The sequence below is a fragment of the Cinclus cinclus genome, chromosome 12, assembly GCF_963662255.1.
Source record: "Cinclus cinclus chromosome 12, bCinCin1.1, whole genome shotgun sequence".
Classification (NCBI taxonomy): Eukaryota; Metazoa; Chordata; class Aves; order Passeriformes; family Cinclidae; genus Cinclus; species Cinclus cinclus.
In genome coordinates this window covers 18503800-18520431 of record NC_085057.1, presented here as the reverse complement: position 1 = coordinate 18520431, position 16632 = coordinate 18503800, and the positions used below count along the sequence as shown (strand labels likewise).

The window sequence follows — 16632 nt, the reverse complement described above, 5'->3', positions numbered from 1 at the left end:
GGATTTAAAGGTCAGCCAGCACTGGGCTGGCCACCCTCAGCACTGCCCCATGTATCACCTGTGGGGACATCATCACGAGGGGAGGGATTGGGGCTGGGTGGGCATGGGGTGCTCAGGTGAAGGTCACTGCTGTGGGCTGGGGGGACAGTGCCTCTGCTGTTGTGCTGGAAAGTTTCACCGCTCCTGTCTTTAGTGGAAAACATTATCACCAGCACATCCTGGCATGTAATTTGGGCTCATTCATTATTGTCAAGTGTTGGTTTAATGCTTATGGTGCATTTCTGAGGTACTCAGAGACGGTTGTGGTTTTTCAAGGAAGCATAACTCATCGAGGACAGGGGAGGGAGGATCCTCAAAGTTTTTGGCACTCAAATTTTATTGAACATGAAAAACATAACCTAGACAGGCTTTAGCATGAGCCTTTCATGGCCCAGAGGCCACAGGGAAGGGAATATGCCCGGCAGACAGGATTACCTCGTGGGAGAGCTGGGCTGTGCTTTTCCTGCCAGCACTCTTGTCCGGGTCTGTCTGCACATCCTGTGCCCCACCTCGGCTTGGAGCATGGCTTGGGTTCCACCTCAGCGTACAGAAACAGGATGAGACCCAGAGATGGCACCAAAAGGTGGATCAGAAGCTTGGTTTGGGTTTGTCTGGGAGCTTTATCCCCCGCTTTCACTTTGGTGTTTGTGCTCGAGGGCTGGGCTCAGAGCTCACAGCTTGTTTGGCTCTCCCTGACGGTGTGACGCAGCAGGAAAGAGGGAGCACCATCTCAGGGAGCCAGGAAAAGCCCAGGTTAGACTGAACTGGGTTCACCACCTTCCCCTAGTGAAGTGGCAGTGTTTTAAGGTCCCCGGGGCAGTGTAGGCACAGCTCCTGCTGTGACCCTGTCACACACAGGTAGAGCATGACACCCATCTCCAAACATGGGAGGATCACTTTTGGCATTGAGAGACGGCAGCCGGCACACCCAGAGCTGATCCACGCTGAGGGACACCTGTACAGGTAGCAGCTCCTGGTGGTGTTCCTGGCTGATGGAACTGTTTTAACACCAAACCGATTTTATACATGATGGTAGTCTCACAACCCTTCCCTGCACAGTACATATTTATGACCTGTCTCATGAGAAAAAACACAAAATGGAATATTCTAGTGGCTTTTGCTTTGAAGAACTGGTCACATAAACTGTGACCACACTGATTTGTTCTGAAAACTCTCCCAGCAGCCTACACTTATATTTACAGTTTATTTGGATGTGTAACACCAACAGCTCAGAGAATTTGGGCTGTAGTGGCAGAGCAGATTCAATCTGCTACTGTTCCCTTGAATGTCAAATGCTTTCAATTGGCTTCAACATGTCTAAAATCCTATTTTTTAAAAAAAACATTATTCTCCTGGCACAAGAGTTCTGGAGCAACACTTCCAAGAGCAGCTATCTGGGCAGGGAAAGCTGCTTCCAATGCCTAATGTATTAAAATCACTTTTATTTGGGTAAACAGTGCTAAAACGCTAATGTTGTACAGGTACACCTTATAAAGATTTGCTTGGGATTTTATTATTGTACAAGGAAAATACCCACTCAAACGACCCAAGCAATAACAGATCCACTAAATGTGGCCAGAAAAGAATAAAAAAATATGAGGGAGGGTTATATTCACCATGGTTTAGGCAGGAGAGAATACAGTTTGGTTTGGTTACTTGCCTCATTTGTAGGCAACACTTTTCAAAACGATTGTTTGGAATTGATTGAGTTTTGATGAAGCTCCCAAAGATGCATCTTACAAGAAGTAGGTACCTGTGTATTTTCTGTCAGGTATCAAACCAACACTTCCAAAGCTTTGTATGGAACCGTCACATGAATTTAATGTGCAAATCTGTGTTAAAAGCTTTGCTGACCATAAGCAGAAATGTGGAAACTCAATGAAATCACCTCTGGAAAAATGGCATTTGTGGTTTATATTCTCAGAAGACTAAAAATAGAGCTCCATCTGTTTGTTTTCTTTTATGAAGTGGCCAACTGTAACACTCCCTTACCAGCCCTAAAAAAGAATTTACATAAAAGATGGTGACGCAAGCCCTTATCTCATGACCGTGTCTCATTAGGTCATCAATGGTGGGCAAGAAATTGCTTCACTTTACAAGTGTCTTTGCCATCTTCCCTGACCATGAACCAACTCGAGAAAATATTTTGGGACGTTATCTGCACAGCAACCTGTTACCTTAATAGTGCAAATGTGTCAGTGGAACCTGCAGTAAAATCTGTGTTGTTGATCACCTGTAAGGCAGCACTGACACAGAAACCCTCCCAGGAGGAGTCATTAACAGACCCAGAACTGCAATGGTCAAAGGGCAGGGGGGGGTGCTCTCCCAGGAGAGCTCCACAGCTTCAAACACTGCTGAACAGAGCTCGTAGGCACCCAGACCCTTCAGCTCTATTTCATGATGTGCTGTTTTATTTTATTGTAGGAAAAACACTTGTCATGGCTTATCTGTCCGACAATGAATGTGTTTAGTGCTGGAAAATGAGCATCCAAACCTGCCTGGATGGCCTCCCCACCCTCCCAGGGAACAATTCCTTCCCAATATCCCATCCAGCCCGGTCCTCTGGCAGTGGAAGCCATTCCCTGTGTCCTGTCCCTCCATCCCTTGTCCCCAGCCCCTCTCCAGCTCTCCTGGAGCTCCTTTAGGCCCTCTCAAGTGCTCTGAGCTCTCCCTGCAGCCTTTTCTTCTCCAGGTGAGCACCCACAGCTCTCCCAGCCTGGCTCCAAGGCAGATGGTGCACAGGAGATGTTGTCATCCAGTTACAGAATTTGTTCCAAATCTAAAAGCAGCATTGGAGTATTTTCCATTGCCAACTTCTGTGTTTGGAGTAGAGAGGGATGACCCAGGGATCAGCTCAGTGCTGCTCTCCACTGAGTGAAACACCCTGCTCAGTATCGAATTCAAGGACCAGCACTTCTGCCTTTGATTTCTGGAGATTAATTCCCGAGTATTGCACTCCTCACCAATCACTCTAAAACAAATAAACACAGTTCCAGAGAAGCTTAGATTTGGCAGCTGTCAGAGATGCAGCTCAGTGTAGTCTGTAAATACCTGGAATATCCCTGTCAGCCAACAGTAACATGAATGGGCAGAGAATGCACAGAAAGCTTTCTGTGCAGCTGTGCTGCATCTGGATCCTGACACAGGCTCTGAGTTCCACAGGAGCACAGTGCTACTCCTAAAACCAAAGGAAACGGGATAGAGGGGAGCTGGGTGGGATTGTTGGGCAGTCCTGTGCAGGGCCAGGAGCTGGACTCAATGATCCTTGTGGGTTCCTTCCAACTCAAGATATTCTTAGTTCCTCTGTTTTAAGAGGGAAAGGAAAGGAAAGGAAAGGAAAGGAAAGGAAAGGAAAGGAAAGGAAAGGAAAGGAAAGGAAAGGAAAGGAAAGGAAAGGAAAGGAAAGGAAAGGAAAGGAAAGGAAAGGAAAGGAAAGGAAAGGAAAGGAAAGGAAAGGTCGTGTGCCGGCCCTGCTTGAAATACAATACGTGGTCACTGAATGGGATTTGAAGGACAAGCGGTGCAGTGGGTGTTTTTTCTTTAAGAAGGTAAAATTGGAATTTCTTGGCCCCATTTCATAATTTCTGCAACACAATGGAGTTCACTTAGTTATGGCATTCCAATGGGAACACAGGTTTTGCCAGGGTTGAAATGCAAAACAGAAAGTGAGTATTTTATTGAGTAAAAACTTTATCACGCACCTCAGAATTATACTTTTAATACTTTGGAGAATTTCATATGTCTAATTCACTTCACAATGAGTAAACAAACAGCCTGGTCTATGGCAGGTGTCTCTGCCCATGGCAGGGGTGGAACAAGATAAGCTTTAAGGTCTCTTCCAACCCAAACATTTCTGGGATTCTATGATACTGTAATAATTAACTCCTCTATCCCTTAGTGTGCTAAGAGCATCTTTCTGTTCATGGCTGGGCTAAGCAGACATGGCCAAGCTCCTCAAAGCAAACACTTCTGAAAGCCACCAGTCCCCCAACAGGGGCGAGCAGCCTCTGCCCCGAGTGGTCCAGGCTGGCACAGGGCCCCTGGAAAAGTGCCCAGTACATTTCCCACATCTCCACCTTCCTGCTGCCCACTCAGTCAACAACAAGCCTTTCCTAGCTCTGAGTAGATTAAAAACAAACAAACGAAAAAATATATTCAAAGCTAGTTAATAGTCTAATAATTTTAAAATATTTTAATTCATAGTATGTTAATATAATTAATTAAGAATACTTAATAATTAGCATCTTAGCTAAGTCTTTTCTGTTAATTAATGTAATGAGTTAATTGGACACTTTATTTCAATCAAGAGTTTGGAAAACAACCTCAGGCCCAGGTTGGGATTCTTGGGGTCTCCTGTGCAGGCCTGGGGTAGGACTAGATAAGCCATGGGTGTCCTTTCCAGCTTGGGATATTCAAGATTGAATTACTGAGTTCAAAACTAAATCATGTCCTGAGATGACGGGAAGGATTGCCCTTGCCTCAGCTGAACCCAGGTTTAAACACATCTGTTTCTGTCAAAGGCCAGCTCACCAGAGCTGCTCGTTGGCACTGCACCCAGTTCAGCTCTCTGCAGTTTCATGTATTTCATTGCATATTTGTGCGACAGTCAGCTGAAACTTTTTACCAGCCTGTAACAAGAATCCTATTTCCTGCCTTAGCATCCTCCAGATACTCCTGTACCCTGCTTATTTCACACTCTTTAGTTACTCTCAGGCCCCAATGTTCTGCCATTTCACTTACCTGTGGTTATCCCTTGGTCTGATGAGGTTTGCTCTAAACTGAGGAAGATCTGCAGTGCTGTCTGTGTATCCCCTGGGTTCTGTGCTTCCCTTTTCTTGCAGAATGGAGGACAAGGCAATTGGGGCAGTGCTGGGCAGCTGATGAAGAACCCATCAGGAATTACATCACGCTCTAAAAACAGCCCCAGCCCTCCTCTCTGTGATACAAACATTGAGGAAAGGCTCTGGCTGCTCTTTTGGCATAAGACCCTTCAGTGTTCTGTACCAGGACCCAACAGCTTCACCAGGCAATGTGAGTCGAGGACAAATTTACTGTTGCAGGAGTTGGGAAGTTCAAATCACACCTGTCCTTTTCTTTCTTATCCCTCCTCATTTTCGGGAGTTACTGCAGAAGCCACTTCCAGCTGAGAATTCCAGCTGACAGTTAATGAGCAGCATTTTGGGACACTGGGATTGTCTGACCACTGCTTGCCCCTTCCCCCTCATTTACACAGAGATGTTGGGAGCATACTAAAGGGTGTATAACACACAAGGTGAGGTACACAGGGAATAGCAAGCTCCCTCACAGAGCTGGGACTTGCATGACTTGATTCTTTTCCCTGCTTTTATGCTGTGCTGGGTTTAACTAACCGGCTTAACATCACCTGTATAGAGAGTTTTAATGTCAAAGGGGTATTTTTGCAGAAACATTCTCCTATTTCAGAAAGGACCCTTTCAGTCACCAAAAATACAGTCCTTAGTAGCATTATGTGGCTTGTAATAGCTTTATTTTGAACACTGCTTTAATACAACAGGCGGGAACAGTGTCTGATTTTCCAGTGCCTCTTCACTGGAGTGGTTTCAAGTGTCTGAAACAAACCAGCCTAAAAATCCAATTCCACTACAACCAATACAACAAATAAGAATAAATCTGGTTTCTTGTGTTGCAACAACACACACAGTGATATCTGATACCTCCAGTAGCTCCTGCCAGGGCTCATCTTTACAGAACTATAACATTAAATCCACAGCTCCAGCTTGGGGGGCTGAAGGCCACACCATGCTCTGATGACTCTGGAATTGAGGGATGTCCGTTCTTCTGGGAGGCTCAGCTGAAAGCAATAATCTCAGCTGAATTTGCCTCACTGGCCTCTTGACCAGTGTATCTGACACTCATCTTCCTCTCTTCCAAGGGTTTTTGTTTTCCCCCCGCATATATATCAGGTGTTTTATAATTTCTCTTGGAAAGCAAAAACCTGTCTGCACTACTGAATCCAGCTTGCTACTTACCCAGGAACAGAGCAAGAAGGGCTTTTTGGCATAAAGATGGAATCTTTCAGGTTGGAAAAGGCCCTATTGATAGAACCCAACCCAGCACTGCCAGTATCTAATATCTCATCCAGCCCTGCCCTCTGGCAGTGGAAGCCATTCCCTGTGTCCTGTCCCTCCATCCCTTGTCCCCAGTCCCTCTCCAGCTCTCCTGGAGCCCCTTTAGGCCCTGGCAGGGGCTCTGAGCTCTCCCTGGAGCCTTCTTCTCTCCAGGTGAACATCCCCAGCTCTCCCAGCCTGGGTTCAGGGCAGAGGGACTCCAGCCCTGGGAGCAGCTCCAGGGTCTCCTCTGGACTCTCCAGCAGCTCCAAATCCCTCCTATATTGACGATCCCACAGCTGGACACAGTAGAGGGAAACTTGGCTGCCATGCCCCAAGTTTTCAACACAAGGGAATTTTGAATGCATCAAGCTCCCCTACCATGACCATGGCACAAGCATCAGGAGCCCCTCTGCAAGCACAGGGATGTTTATTAGCAGTGGTTTCTGTCCCGGAAAAAGCCCAGCAGGTCTCAGGTTTCACACTACAGGGGGATTTCAGAGCACACCTTTCTGCATGGAAGGGCACAGCACACAAACTGTTCTCCTGGGATATGCATCTGGGCTGGGGCTATGTATTCTATTTTTGGAACAACACTGGAATGTTTCCAAGACCACCATGACACAATCACCGTGCTATGGGTGGTAAACAAGTCTCTACTGCTGCTGCAGCCCTTCCTGCACTGCTCACTGTGCATTCTTTAACCACTGCCTTTATTACAGGATTCCTGCCATGCTGTCACCTCATCCTTGCATGCCTCAGAATACACACAGAGAAAAGGCAAACCAACCCTGAACCTCACTGAGTGCACCCCATCTACTGGGTGGAATCCACAGGCAGATCAATTACCTGGTGTGACAAGACTGCTGAACCAGCAGCTGCAGTGGGTAGCACAGATTATTTAAACCTTTTGTAAGCATACCACTTATATTTATAAAATGTTAGGTATATTAAAGTCAATTGATACTGCCAAAAATCACACTCATTGGTGTTTCTCTGCTTGAGCCTTACCTGTAGATGCCTTACCAGGTGCAATTATGTTAAGACTAAAGTCTAGATTTTTGTGCAGCCATTTAAATTCGTCAGAAACTAGGTCTGGAATAAGCAGAGCTCCTGCACATGCAGCAGTAAATAGGTATTCCCCACCATAGGGAAGTCTTGTATCAAAGATCTTAAACAGAAGTTAATACTAGAAAAAGTTAACATTATAATTAGTGCTGGAATTATAGTGCTCAAGGCCAAACACAGCCTTGAGTCTATTTCAGTGTAGGCACCATTTTCCTTTAAAACTCTTATCTTCATTTAGGAGGCAAAATAAAATAAAGGCAATTTAAAAGGCACAATAAAGGCAATTAATCAGTTGCACAAAATGCTGTATTTTATTAACTAAATCAAAAAGGTACAGTTAAATTCACACAAAATGTTCAATATAAGCAATATTTAACATGCTTATAAGCTGTGACTGTGTCTGATTTGCAATTTAAGTATTGGCTGGTGTGAGCACGGCACATTAATGCTGCAAGGTGCTCAAAATTGAAATGTCTGTATCCCACAGAAGTGTCCAACCAGAGCCCTACCAGAACTATTGCTGTACTGAGGTGCAATTACATCAAAACACAAAGACTCATTTTTAACAATTCCATGGGAAACCATGCCACCCTTTTTATTTGAAAATTTCCCTCCTACAGGACTGTAAATATTGCACCACTGAGAGTTTGTTTCACCCTGAGTGCCCATGCCTGGTGAGAAAGCATCAGCTTTCAGGGGAGCTGGAATCTGCTGTTTTGGGGAAGGAAAACTGGAGTTTTTCCACTTGACAAGCACCAAGCAAAAGGAAGGTGTATTTGAGGTCCCTGTGAACATACAGAACCAGCACACCGATGTTCAGAAGTTCACACCACCTCCACCCTAACCTCAGGGGCCTCCAGCTTACTCTGGAGAGAGCTGCCTTCCCAGCCCAGCCTCTTACTTACCACAGCCCAGTGTCCCCAAAGTGGCACGTGCAGCCCCAATGTCACCATCCTGCATTCCAGCCAGCATTCCTATACTTCCATTTGGGACCAAATCTGCCAAGACACAGCTTTCATTAAGCCTCAGCACGCTTAGAAATACCTTGTCCTTTCTCTCCATGTCCCAAAGCTGCAGAGGCTGGCAGGCTGGAGCCCAAACGGTACTGGTGTTATAACAAAGCCCTAAGAAAGGCAGCAGGTTGTATAGTTACCTCCTTGTGAGCAAAATCCCTGCCCTAAAACTATGCAACCTACTACCTCTTCCTAGGAGCCCCACACTTCCTCTGTGCAGTTCTTCACACTCTGGAGGACTTTAGCTCCCCAGCTGCTCTGCTCTTCTGCCCCCGCTGGGCACAAACTCCAAGGTGACACTGCCAGCACTGACCAACAGTGCCTCCCTGCCTGGAACATTCACCGATGGCTCCATTTTCACTCTGCCTATGCTGAACTTCCCACCCCAAAAAGAATTTGTTTCTGTGGGTTTCTTGTTACTACAGCGAGCTGCTTGCTGGGCATGCTAGCACAGAACCAGTTACAGACTGGTACACCAAGCACAGAAGGAGGAAGGAGAATGCAATAAACTTTAAGAGTTTTTACAGGAACAATACTACCTCAGAAAGGTTCTGGCTCTTGGATGCTCAAACTTCGTATCTTCACATCCCCCCAGAAATGGGAGAGGTCAGTTTTGGCCAAAATCGGCCAACACTTAAATTTTGCATTACATCTGGAATAGCTCCAGGAAAACATGCAGACTTATTAAAAAAGGATAATTTTAAGTTTTCCCTCCAACTTCTACCAAGCAGTTAGGAGTCGTGGAGTTTTAATGTATTATGGAAACTGGAGTGCCAGAAGAGTTTAAGTGACAATGTACACAATTAGCTCCTTGTGTTTCACATTCTCCTAACTGTCTTGGAATAACTTCCTTCTGTGGAACGTTCCACCCTCTGCCTAAAGCATAGGCATTTTCCATTCCCAGCCAGCACTGTGCCACTCACCTTGGGAGAAAAGTCATGTTAAGTCAAAGATATCCTTTGGGGGTTGCACCATGCATACTGACTGTTAGTCCTGTATATTCTGGCACTGCTGCCTTACAACCCTGAATTCATCTGTTTTCACTCAATGAGGATTTTTAGCCCAGGACTGGCTAAGGGAGCGCAGTTTGTTTTACTCCTCAGGGAAGGCAATAGATTGTATAGTTATCTCCTGAACAGGGTAAAATAACTACCCTACAACTATACAATCTACTACCTCACTCTGACAGAGAAACACAGACTTCAGCAAGAGCTCAGCAAACCTGTTTCATTCTGAAGGATATTTGATACAACACCCCAACAACTGGAATACCAGGAATTTGTATTTGATTACCCTACCATACACATACAGGAATAATCTATTCTTATTTTTTTATTCATTAGAGTGGAAAAATTAATGCAGAATGAAACCTAGCTTTTCTGAAAACTAGAAAAATCTAAACACAATTCCTACAGCTATTACACAAGTACTTTGTCCTGTCCTAAGCACTACAAGTAGAGAAGTTCACCAAAATCACGCTTAAAACTGAGACGCTTCCATTGCTGATTATCTGCTGCTTTAGGAAAGACAGTAGATTGTATAGTTATCTCCCAGTGGTGGGTATGACCCTAAAACTATACAACCTACTACCTCATCCCACAGTGCAGGCATCTTCAGAGCTGGGGCAGGATAGCTGTTTCAGTCAAGACAAGTCAGGCTAGCTGCAGACAGCATTTATAATACTCATCGTAGAAAAAGCCTTCCCCTTCCTCCCCCCCTGGAAGGAAGCTTTAAAAATAAGGCTTCTTAATTTCAAAATTTTACCAATTGCTTGAGTCTTAAGTAAGCAAGTTGTAGCAGTCATAGCAACCAGTCATTAAACTTCTGAATTACCAGTTGTGCTCCACAGGTGTCCCTTCTCACCTGAAATCAGAAGAAAAGCCTGTCAGTGACACTGTAGGCAGACGTACATTTCTTTGTCCTTTGAACTTAAAAATAATGCCATCTAGGACCAAAGCTATGTGACTGATTTATACAGATCAGTACGAGGCCCTAATATTTGTTATTCTGATTAAATAAATACTATTACATAGAGTGATCTTTTCACCTATTGTGACAACAGTTAAAAAAAAGAAATCATGCACTGTCCAAAGTACTGCTTGGAGCTTTTTCTGCTAGTCTTACATTACATTAAGCCTTGTGCATAGGAATTTTTTTATTAGAAACAAAATTCAGTAAGATTACAGCTTCTACCCTGACATTTAACTGTTAAACTTTCCTAGCAAAAGGCCACTGAAAAGACATGTTTTCCCACCAGAAAAAATTCTCGAGTTTCTCTAACTGCCCCTGATGTATCTTTAAAGCCAATCTCCACATTAACACAGCTTAACATCATCTTTGAATACTGAAATGAAAACACTTGCCAGACAGATGTGTAACTCAGAATCCCCTTTGTAGCAAAGACAGCCTGAGAACAGGGCTGGAAAGGAAAATGAGTGTTTGTCCGGGTAGTTTATACAAGAGCTGAAAATGTTTAGAGAAAAGCAGTTTTTAAAAACATTAAATACATTTTACTAGTACTTGGTCCCAGTTGTAGCCTGCTGTTTTCAGCCCACTCTCCAAACAAAGCCTGCACAGAACAAGAGCACCCTCATGCCCGCTGGTGTCCTTGCCAAGCACACAGCGCGTGATCCCGTGCACTCACACAAAGGGATGACGTTATTCCTTGGACAGACACAAAATCAAATTACTTTCCAGCCCCTCAGTGCCTTACTAGAGAATCCTTCATACAAATAGTAATGATAAATTTGGGCGATTCAGCCTTAAAATCTCACTTGTAACTGGTATAAATCCCGTTGTTTGCTTCTGCTAACTTACGCATGTACCAGAAAATAAACTTCAGCGTGGACCAAAGTATATGGTCCCAATGCCCAAAGCAGGAATAAATGAGAACAGCTCTAGGCTAGAGTCAAACCTTCACAGAGCACTGGCCCCCCTCACATCCTTTTAAATCAGCTCTGGCACAGCTGACATTCAGCAGGGAAGCTAACACTACTTTCAGTTCCCTGCTCCTGCATCCCAGCCTTCAGCAGCCGAGCAGAATCCGTGTGAATTCCCATTCCTTAGGGGAAGAAGCAGCCTGGTCAGGCAGCTGAGCTGCACAGCACCAACTCTGCACCTTCATCTAAACAGTCACCACAGGAAGTTAATGAAGTACCACATTCAGTGTCTGAAGTTGATGGTTCCGTGATATACTGAAAATGTTCAAAGCACTTTGGAAACCTGGATAGGTGTTACACACCTGTTTAAATTTTACAAAACATAAGGCAATGCTTCTGCATTTCTTTTTACGATTAAGCCTGAAAAACACAAGGGTTATAATAAACCTAGAAATTGATCCGTTTCCTTGCTCCACCTTTAGACAAAGCTTAGTTGCAAACCCAACCAACCTGACATGTATCAAACAACTTTCGTTTTCAGTATTCTGCTTTACACTAATCCTGCATTTTGGGGCATTTTCAACTCATGGATTATTTCTAACAGTCTTTCCAAGCTGCATCACCTACACTGCCATGTTCTAGGACAGGTGAGATCTGCCAGGTGCCCTTGGGGGCCTGCTGTGTGCTGCTTCTCTCACACCATGCACCAGCAGGTTCTGGCACTCACAGCAGCAGGGAGGCCTGACAAATTATCCTGCTGGCACAGCCTCTACTGAGCTGGTGTGCTCTCACCCCCAGTGAATCCAGAGCTGCAGAAGTCACCACACTGCTGATTTCACAGCCAGTGCAGCACAGGAGCTCAGGGTCATGCACCTGCACGTTCGCTCTTCCAGCGCAGCACACTGAGAGACAAGCTTTAAACAATCCCTGCATCATCTACTTTCCCTGTTAAAAAAGCCAGGTTCCCAAGGGCTGCTTTTCCTGCCAGCATGCATTTAAAACCCCAGAGCAGTGCAAGGGGACAAACTGACTGCAACTCTGGAGCCGGACAATCTCAGCAGCCCCCAGCTCCCAAGCCCCATCCTGAGGCTGGCAGCTCTGGCCTGCACAGCTCTCACCACATGACAGAGCTCTGGGATTTACAGAGCAGCTCCAATACCAATTCCTCACAGTTTTACCCCAGGATTCTAGCAGCGTTCCCTGCACTGAAGCCACACTTCCTAAATCCCAGGAGCTTCTGCTGAGTGACCAGCTGTGTCCCCTCCAGCCGTGCCAAGCATCCCAAGTGACTGATGTAGGCTCCTGCCTCAGATGTTCTCATTCCATGGGGTTCTGTGTGACTGGAGTGCACAACAGGAAGAAAGGGAGCAGCACAATTAATATAAACTTAATAATAATTCTTGATACCACTTCCCCTCACTCCACTGCCCCACCCTTGCACTGCCTGTCATTACATGCTACAGGTATATCTCAACCCCTCTTCCCATAACAGGCTCGGGAAAATCAGATGCTGACTGACACAAAAGTTTCAGCAGAAACTAAGAATATTTCCTCTTCCATATTCAGTTTTGGATTGTACCTTCATCTTAATAATGTGCTAATCTGAAGATAACACCTCCCAGCTCAAGCCCAGGCACCTCTTTTTCTCCTGTTCAGACCCAAAATTGAATCATTTAACACCTCTTTTGGGACCTGACAGCCCACTGAGCAGCTGGAGCAAGAGTAAATCACACTAGAAAGCTTCTCTGAACTGGGAAATTGTACCAAAGACAAAAAGCAGCTCCAGCACATACAAATGCATAGATGTGCTCTTGGGCAGCACCACAGTCCACACACTCAGACAGGGATATGTGTCCACAATGTTTTGTTTTTTTTATTTTTCACACAACAGCACTGACTGCTACCAATAATGCCTTTATCTACTGCTTCCAGTGGAAATGCAGTGTTTTCTTCCAAAATCTCTACCCCACTTGCATTTAATTAATATTAAGTATTCTGGCCTTAAGTAATTATCACAAGGTATTACAATTGTGCTACATTTTCAATAGTGTCTTTGGTTTAAATTTATTTTTCTAACCATGTAGTTATAAATGGAATATAAATATCCAGAAACTGTGGCCTGAGAGAAAGGGGAAGTCACCCCTGCCCACTCAAGCACACAGTGAAGCCCATCTCCTGAAGAAAAGTCTGTGAGCACAAATAATGACTTCTGCTATGACCAGAGAGCCAGAAGAACACAAATCCTGGCATCTCTCCCTACACACACTTGATTTCACACCAATAGTACTAAACTTTCTGCATCCAAGTGGCACATCCACAGTACTGCACATTGCTGCTGGAAACCTCAGGGAGGCCTGAGAATGACTATACCAAAATGGTCACATTTTCTACTCCTCCTCAAGTACTCCTCTCTAAGTACACAGAAAAAAGGCAGATATTTATAAATAATTAAGTAAGTAAATAAATAAATGTACATCTCAGCTTCAAATATTTCAAAGGCCTCAGTGCCTTTCTCAAAAGCATCAGTTTGGTTATCTGGTCCTGCTTCGAACATAAATGTGTGTATATATATGAAATACAAAACTGTGTATTTATTAATGAGATTTGTGTCTCTTAGGACATGCTAGGAGCAAGTAGGCTTTTTCTGCAAGAAGTTTACATATGATAACTACACAAATTCAGCAAGAAAGCTAGTGCACAAAAATATTTCAAGATAGCTGTGTTATTAATTGGCAATATAATCAAACAAATTGCCCTCTCTAAGTCCTGGGAGCCTTTCAATATTTGCAAATGAACTATAGAAAGAGAGAAGAAAAAGAGAAGACATTTATCAAAAGGAAAGTGAAGTAAGGATACAGCTCATTGCAGCAGAAAAACAAAGCAAGTGAACTCATGTTTTATCTAAATTTCCTTTCGACTAAGGAAGTACTAGATCTACAGTATTAGTATGCAAAATAATTTCCTAGCATAAATTATGTGAATTGAGGTTGCACATAAGATACATAAGATGCACATAAGAGTACAACCTGGGAAAAACTCAGTGAAAAAAAATCACGGTCAGCAGTTCACTATTAAAAATATCACAATACAGCTATTCACAACGTCCCTCTTCATGAAGCTAACTATCATAGGGCAAGAAAAGCCCCTCATTAGCCCATTACTGCATGTTGACTGCAGCAAGTTTGAACCACCAATGCAAAAAACTTCTTGGGAGCTCAGACTGTTGAACACCAGAGCGTTGCTGTGAACAGAACTGGTCAAATCTGACAACAGAAGCCATAGCAGCAAATAACTGGTGAGGCCCTTAGCAGCTGGGGATGTTCAAAGATGCCCCGTTTCTTAAATATTAAAGTTATTGCTTTTAATGGGACAAACTGATTTTCTCAAAAATTCTGTGACGGATTCAATTTGCTCCACTGTTGCTATTGAGCATTGTTCCTGTGTACGTTTTGATTGGGAGCAATTTTTTCCTGCCAGTTAAGCACTTCAGTGACAAAACTGCTTGTGCAGAGCAGTACATATTGAGGAGTACCAACGAGATGGGACAGGCACATCACTAAACAAGGATTATCCCGACCTTGACCATCAGGTTGAGTTTTCACTCCTGAAATAAATCACAGAACTGTTAATGTTGGAAGGGACCTCTGGAAGGATTCAGTCCAACCCCCTGCCAAGGCAGGCTCATCTAGAGCAGGTGACACAGGAACATGTCCAGGTGGGTATGGAATGTCTCCACAGAGGAGTCTGGAGATGTCTCCATGCCCTCCCTGGGCAGCCCCTTTCAGTGTTCTGCCATCCTAATGGAAACTTGTAACATAAAATCACAAAAATCCAATCTGACTGGTTAACACCTTCATCAAAAACTGACTGAGACGTGCCAGCAAAAAGTCACCAGCAGCAGCTGCGGTGGGCCAGGGCCGGTCCCTGCTCTGTGCAACCATCAGCTCTGCAAGGGAACCCGCATGTGACGAGCCCTGTGCCGGCCCGGGGACTGAGCTGCCCATGCCGAGGGCAGGAGGCACTCCTGCAAGGCCCAGAGGCCAGCCGGAGCTGTGGTCAGAAGTGCAGGTACGTGCCACAGCCGGGCACCTCTGCTCCGCCGGGTGCTGCTGCTCCGGGCGCAGCCAGCCCCGAGCACGCCGTGACCCGCCCTAGCCGCGATGTGTCCGTGCCACCGCCGCGGGCAGGGCCGCGCTGGCACCGGTGCCACGCTCCCGACCCGTTTCCAGGACGAGCCGCCCGTGAAGATCCGGGCGGGAGCGGCAATGGGCCCGGGGAAGGCACAGCCTCACGCCAGATAATGGGGCTCGCTATAAACGACAGCTCCGAGCAGCCCCCGTACCCCTGACAAGGGCTTGGGCCGCCAGGGCACTTCCACCTACTTCCTACGGGATTTTCTTCACCTTTCGCGCCTCGGTCCGAGCTCAGCCCCCACTGCCGCCCTCTCGGTGCCCGGGCAGGGCTGAGCCCTCCAGCCCCGGTACCGGGGGCCTTCCCCCGCCAAGGTCCCCCCCGGCCCCGGCAGTGACGTACCTAGCACTGGCGGCTCCCGGGGGCGGCACTTCCGGGCCTTCCAGTGAGCCTGGAGGAGAGCGAGGGAGAACGGGGGAAAAAAGCATCGATGAGGGGAAGAAGGACAATGAGCCAGGCCCGCGGCACGAAGCGGCGGAGAGGCCGGGCCGAGGCCCCTCGCCCGCCCGTACGGTCCCTTCGGCTCAGTCCCTTCGCCCCCACCCTCCCCCCGGCCCGGCGCGCCCCAGACCCCGCGGTCGTCCCCCGCGCCCCCCCGGCCCCACGGCCGCCGCCCGGTCCCGCCATCCCGGTACTCGCGGGACCCGGATGGAGTCGCGGCCGCTGCGGCCGCCGCTCCCGCGGCACCACGGGAAGGGCGCCGCGCCCCGCCCGCCGCAGCCGCCGCCCGCCCGTCCATCACCCGCCGCCTCCCGCGCCTATTGGCTGTGGAGCCGCGACGTCCCGTCGTAGCGCGGGAATATCGCTCCTCATTGGTCAGCTATGAACAGAGCTCCGCCCCTCCGCCATTTATTTCGGGCGCGTTACACAGCGCTCCTGTAATGGCGCCCCCGGTGGTCGCCGCGCCCGGCGGGACTCGGGCCGCGCCCGCCCTGCCCCGCCTCCACCACGGCCCGGCCCGGCCCGGCCCTGCCGGGTGTGCGACTCGCGGCCCGGTCCCGCTCTGCCCCGCGACCGGGCTCGCGGGCTTCGGGCGTTGTGTGTGGCACTAGCGCCATTACTGGGCTCACGGACCTTGGCACCCCCATCGCACAGAATCGTCGAATCCTCAAGGGGGAAAGAGCCCATTAATATCATTAATATCACCCGGGCTGACTCCGTGACCCCCTACAGCACCCAGCGCCCCTCCCAGACACGTTTTGTACACCGCCGGGGATGGTGGCTCCCCCTGGGCAGCCCCTCCAATGCCTGGCCACATGAAGAGTGCAAACATTTTTCTAATATCTAAATCTCCCGTGTCTCAGCTCAAGGCCATTTTCTGTGATCCTCTCACTGCAGTCACACCACCGCCTCACT

At 46.9% G+C, this 16632-nt stretch overlaps 1 protein-coding gene across 1 annotated transcript; it reads right to left on the bottom strand.

Moving 5' to 3' along the window:
- Nucleotides 1–5537: 5537 nt before the first annotated feature.
- On the bottom strand, nt 5538–16015 carry LOC134048679 (collagen alpha-2(I) chain-like). The gene is made up of 4 exons (XM_062500604.1): nt 15619–16015; nt 10040–10069; nt 8099–8191; nt 5538–5869 (listed from the first exon to the last, which is right to left on the bottom strand). The coding sequence occupies exons 1-4, from the start codon at nt 16013–16015 to the stop codon at nt 5769–5771; spliced, it is 621 nt and encodes a 206-aa protein (XP_062356588.1). The 3' UTR covers nt 5538–5768.
- Between the last annotated feature and the right edge of the window lie 617 nt (nt 16016–16632).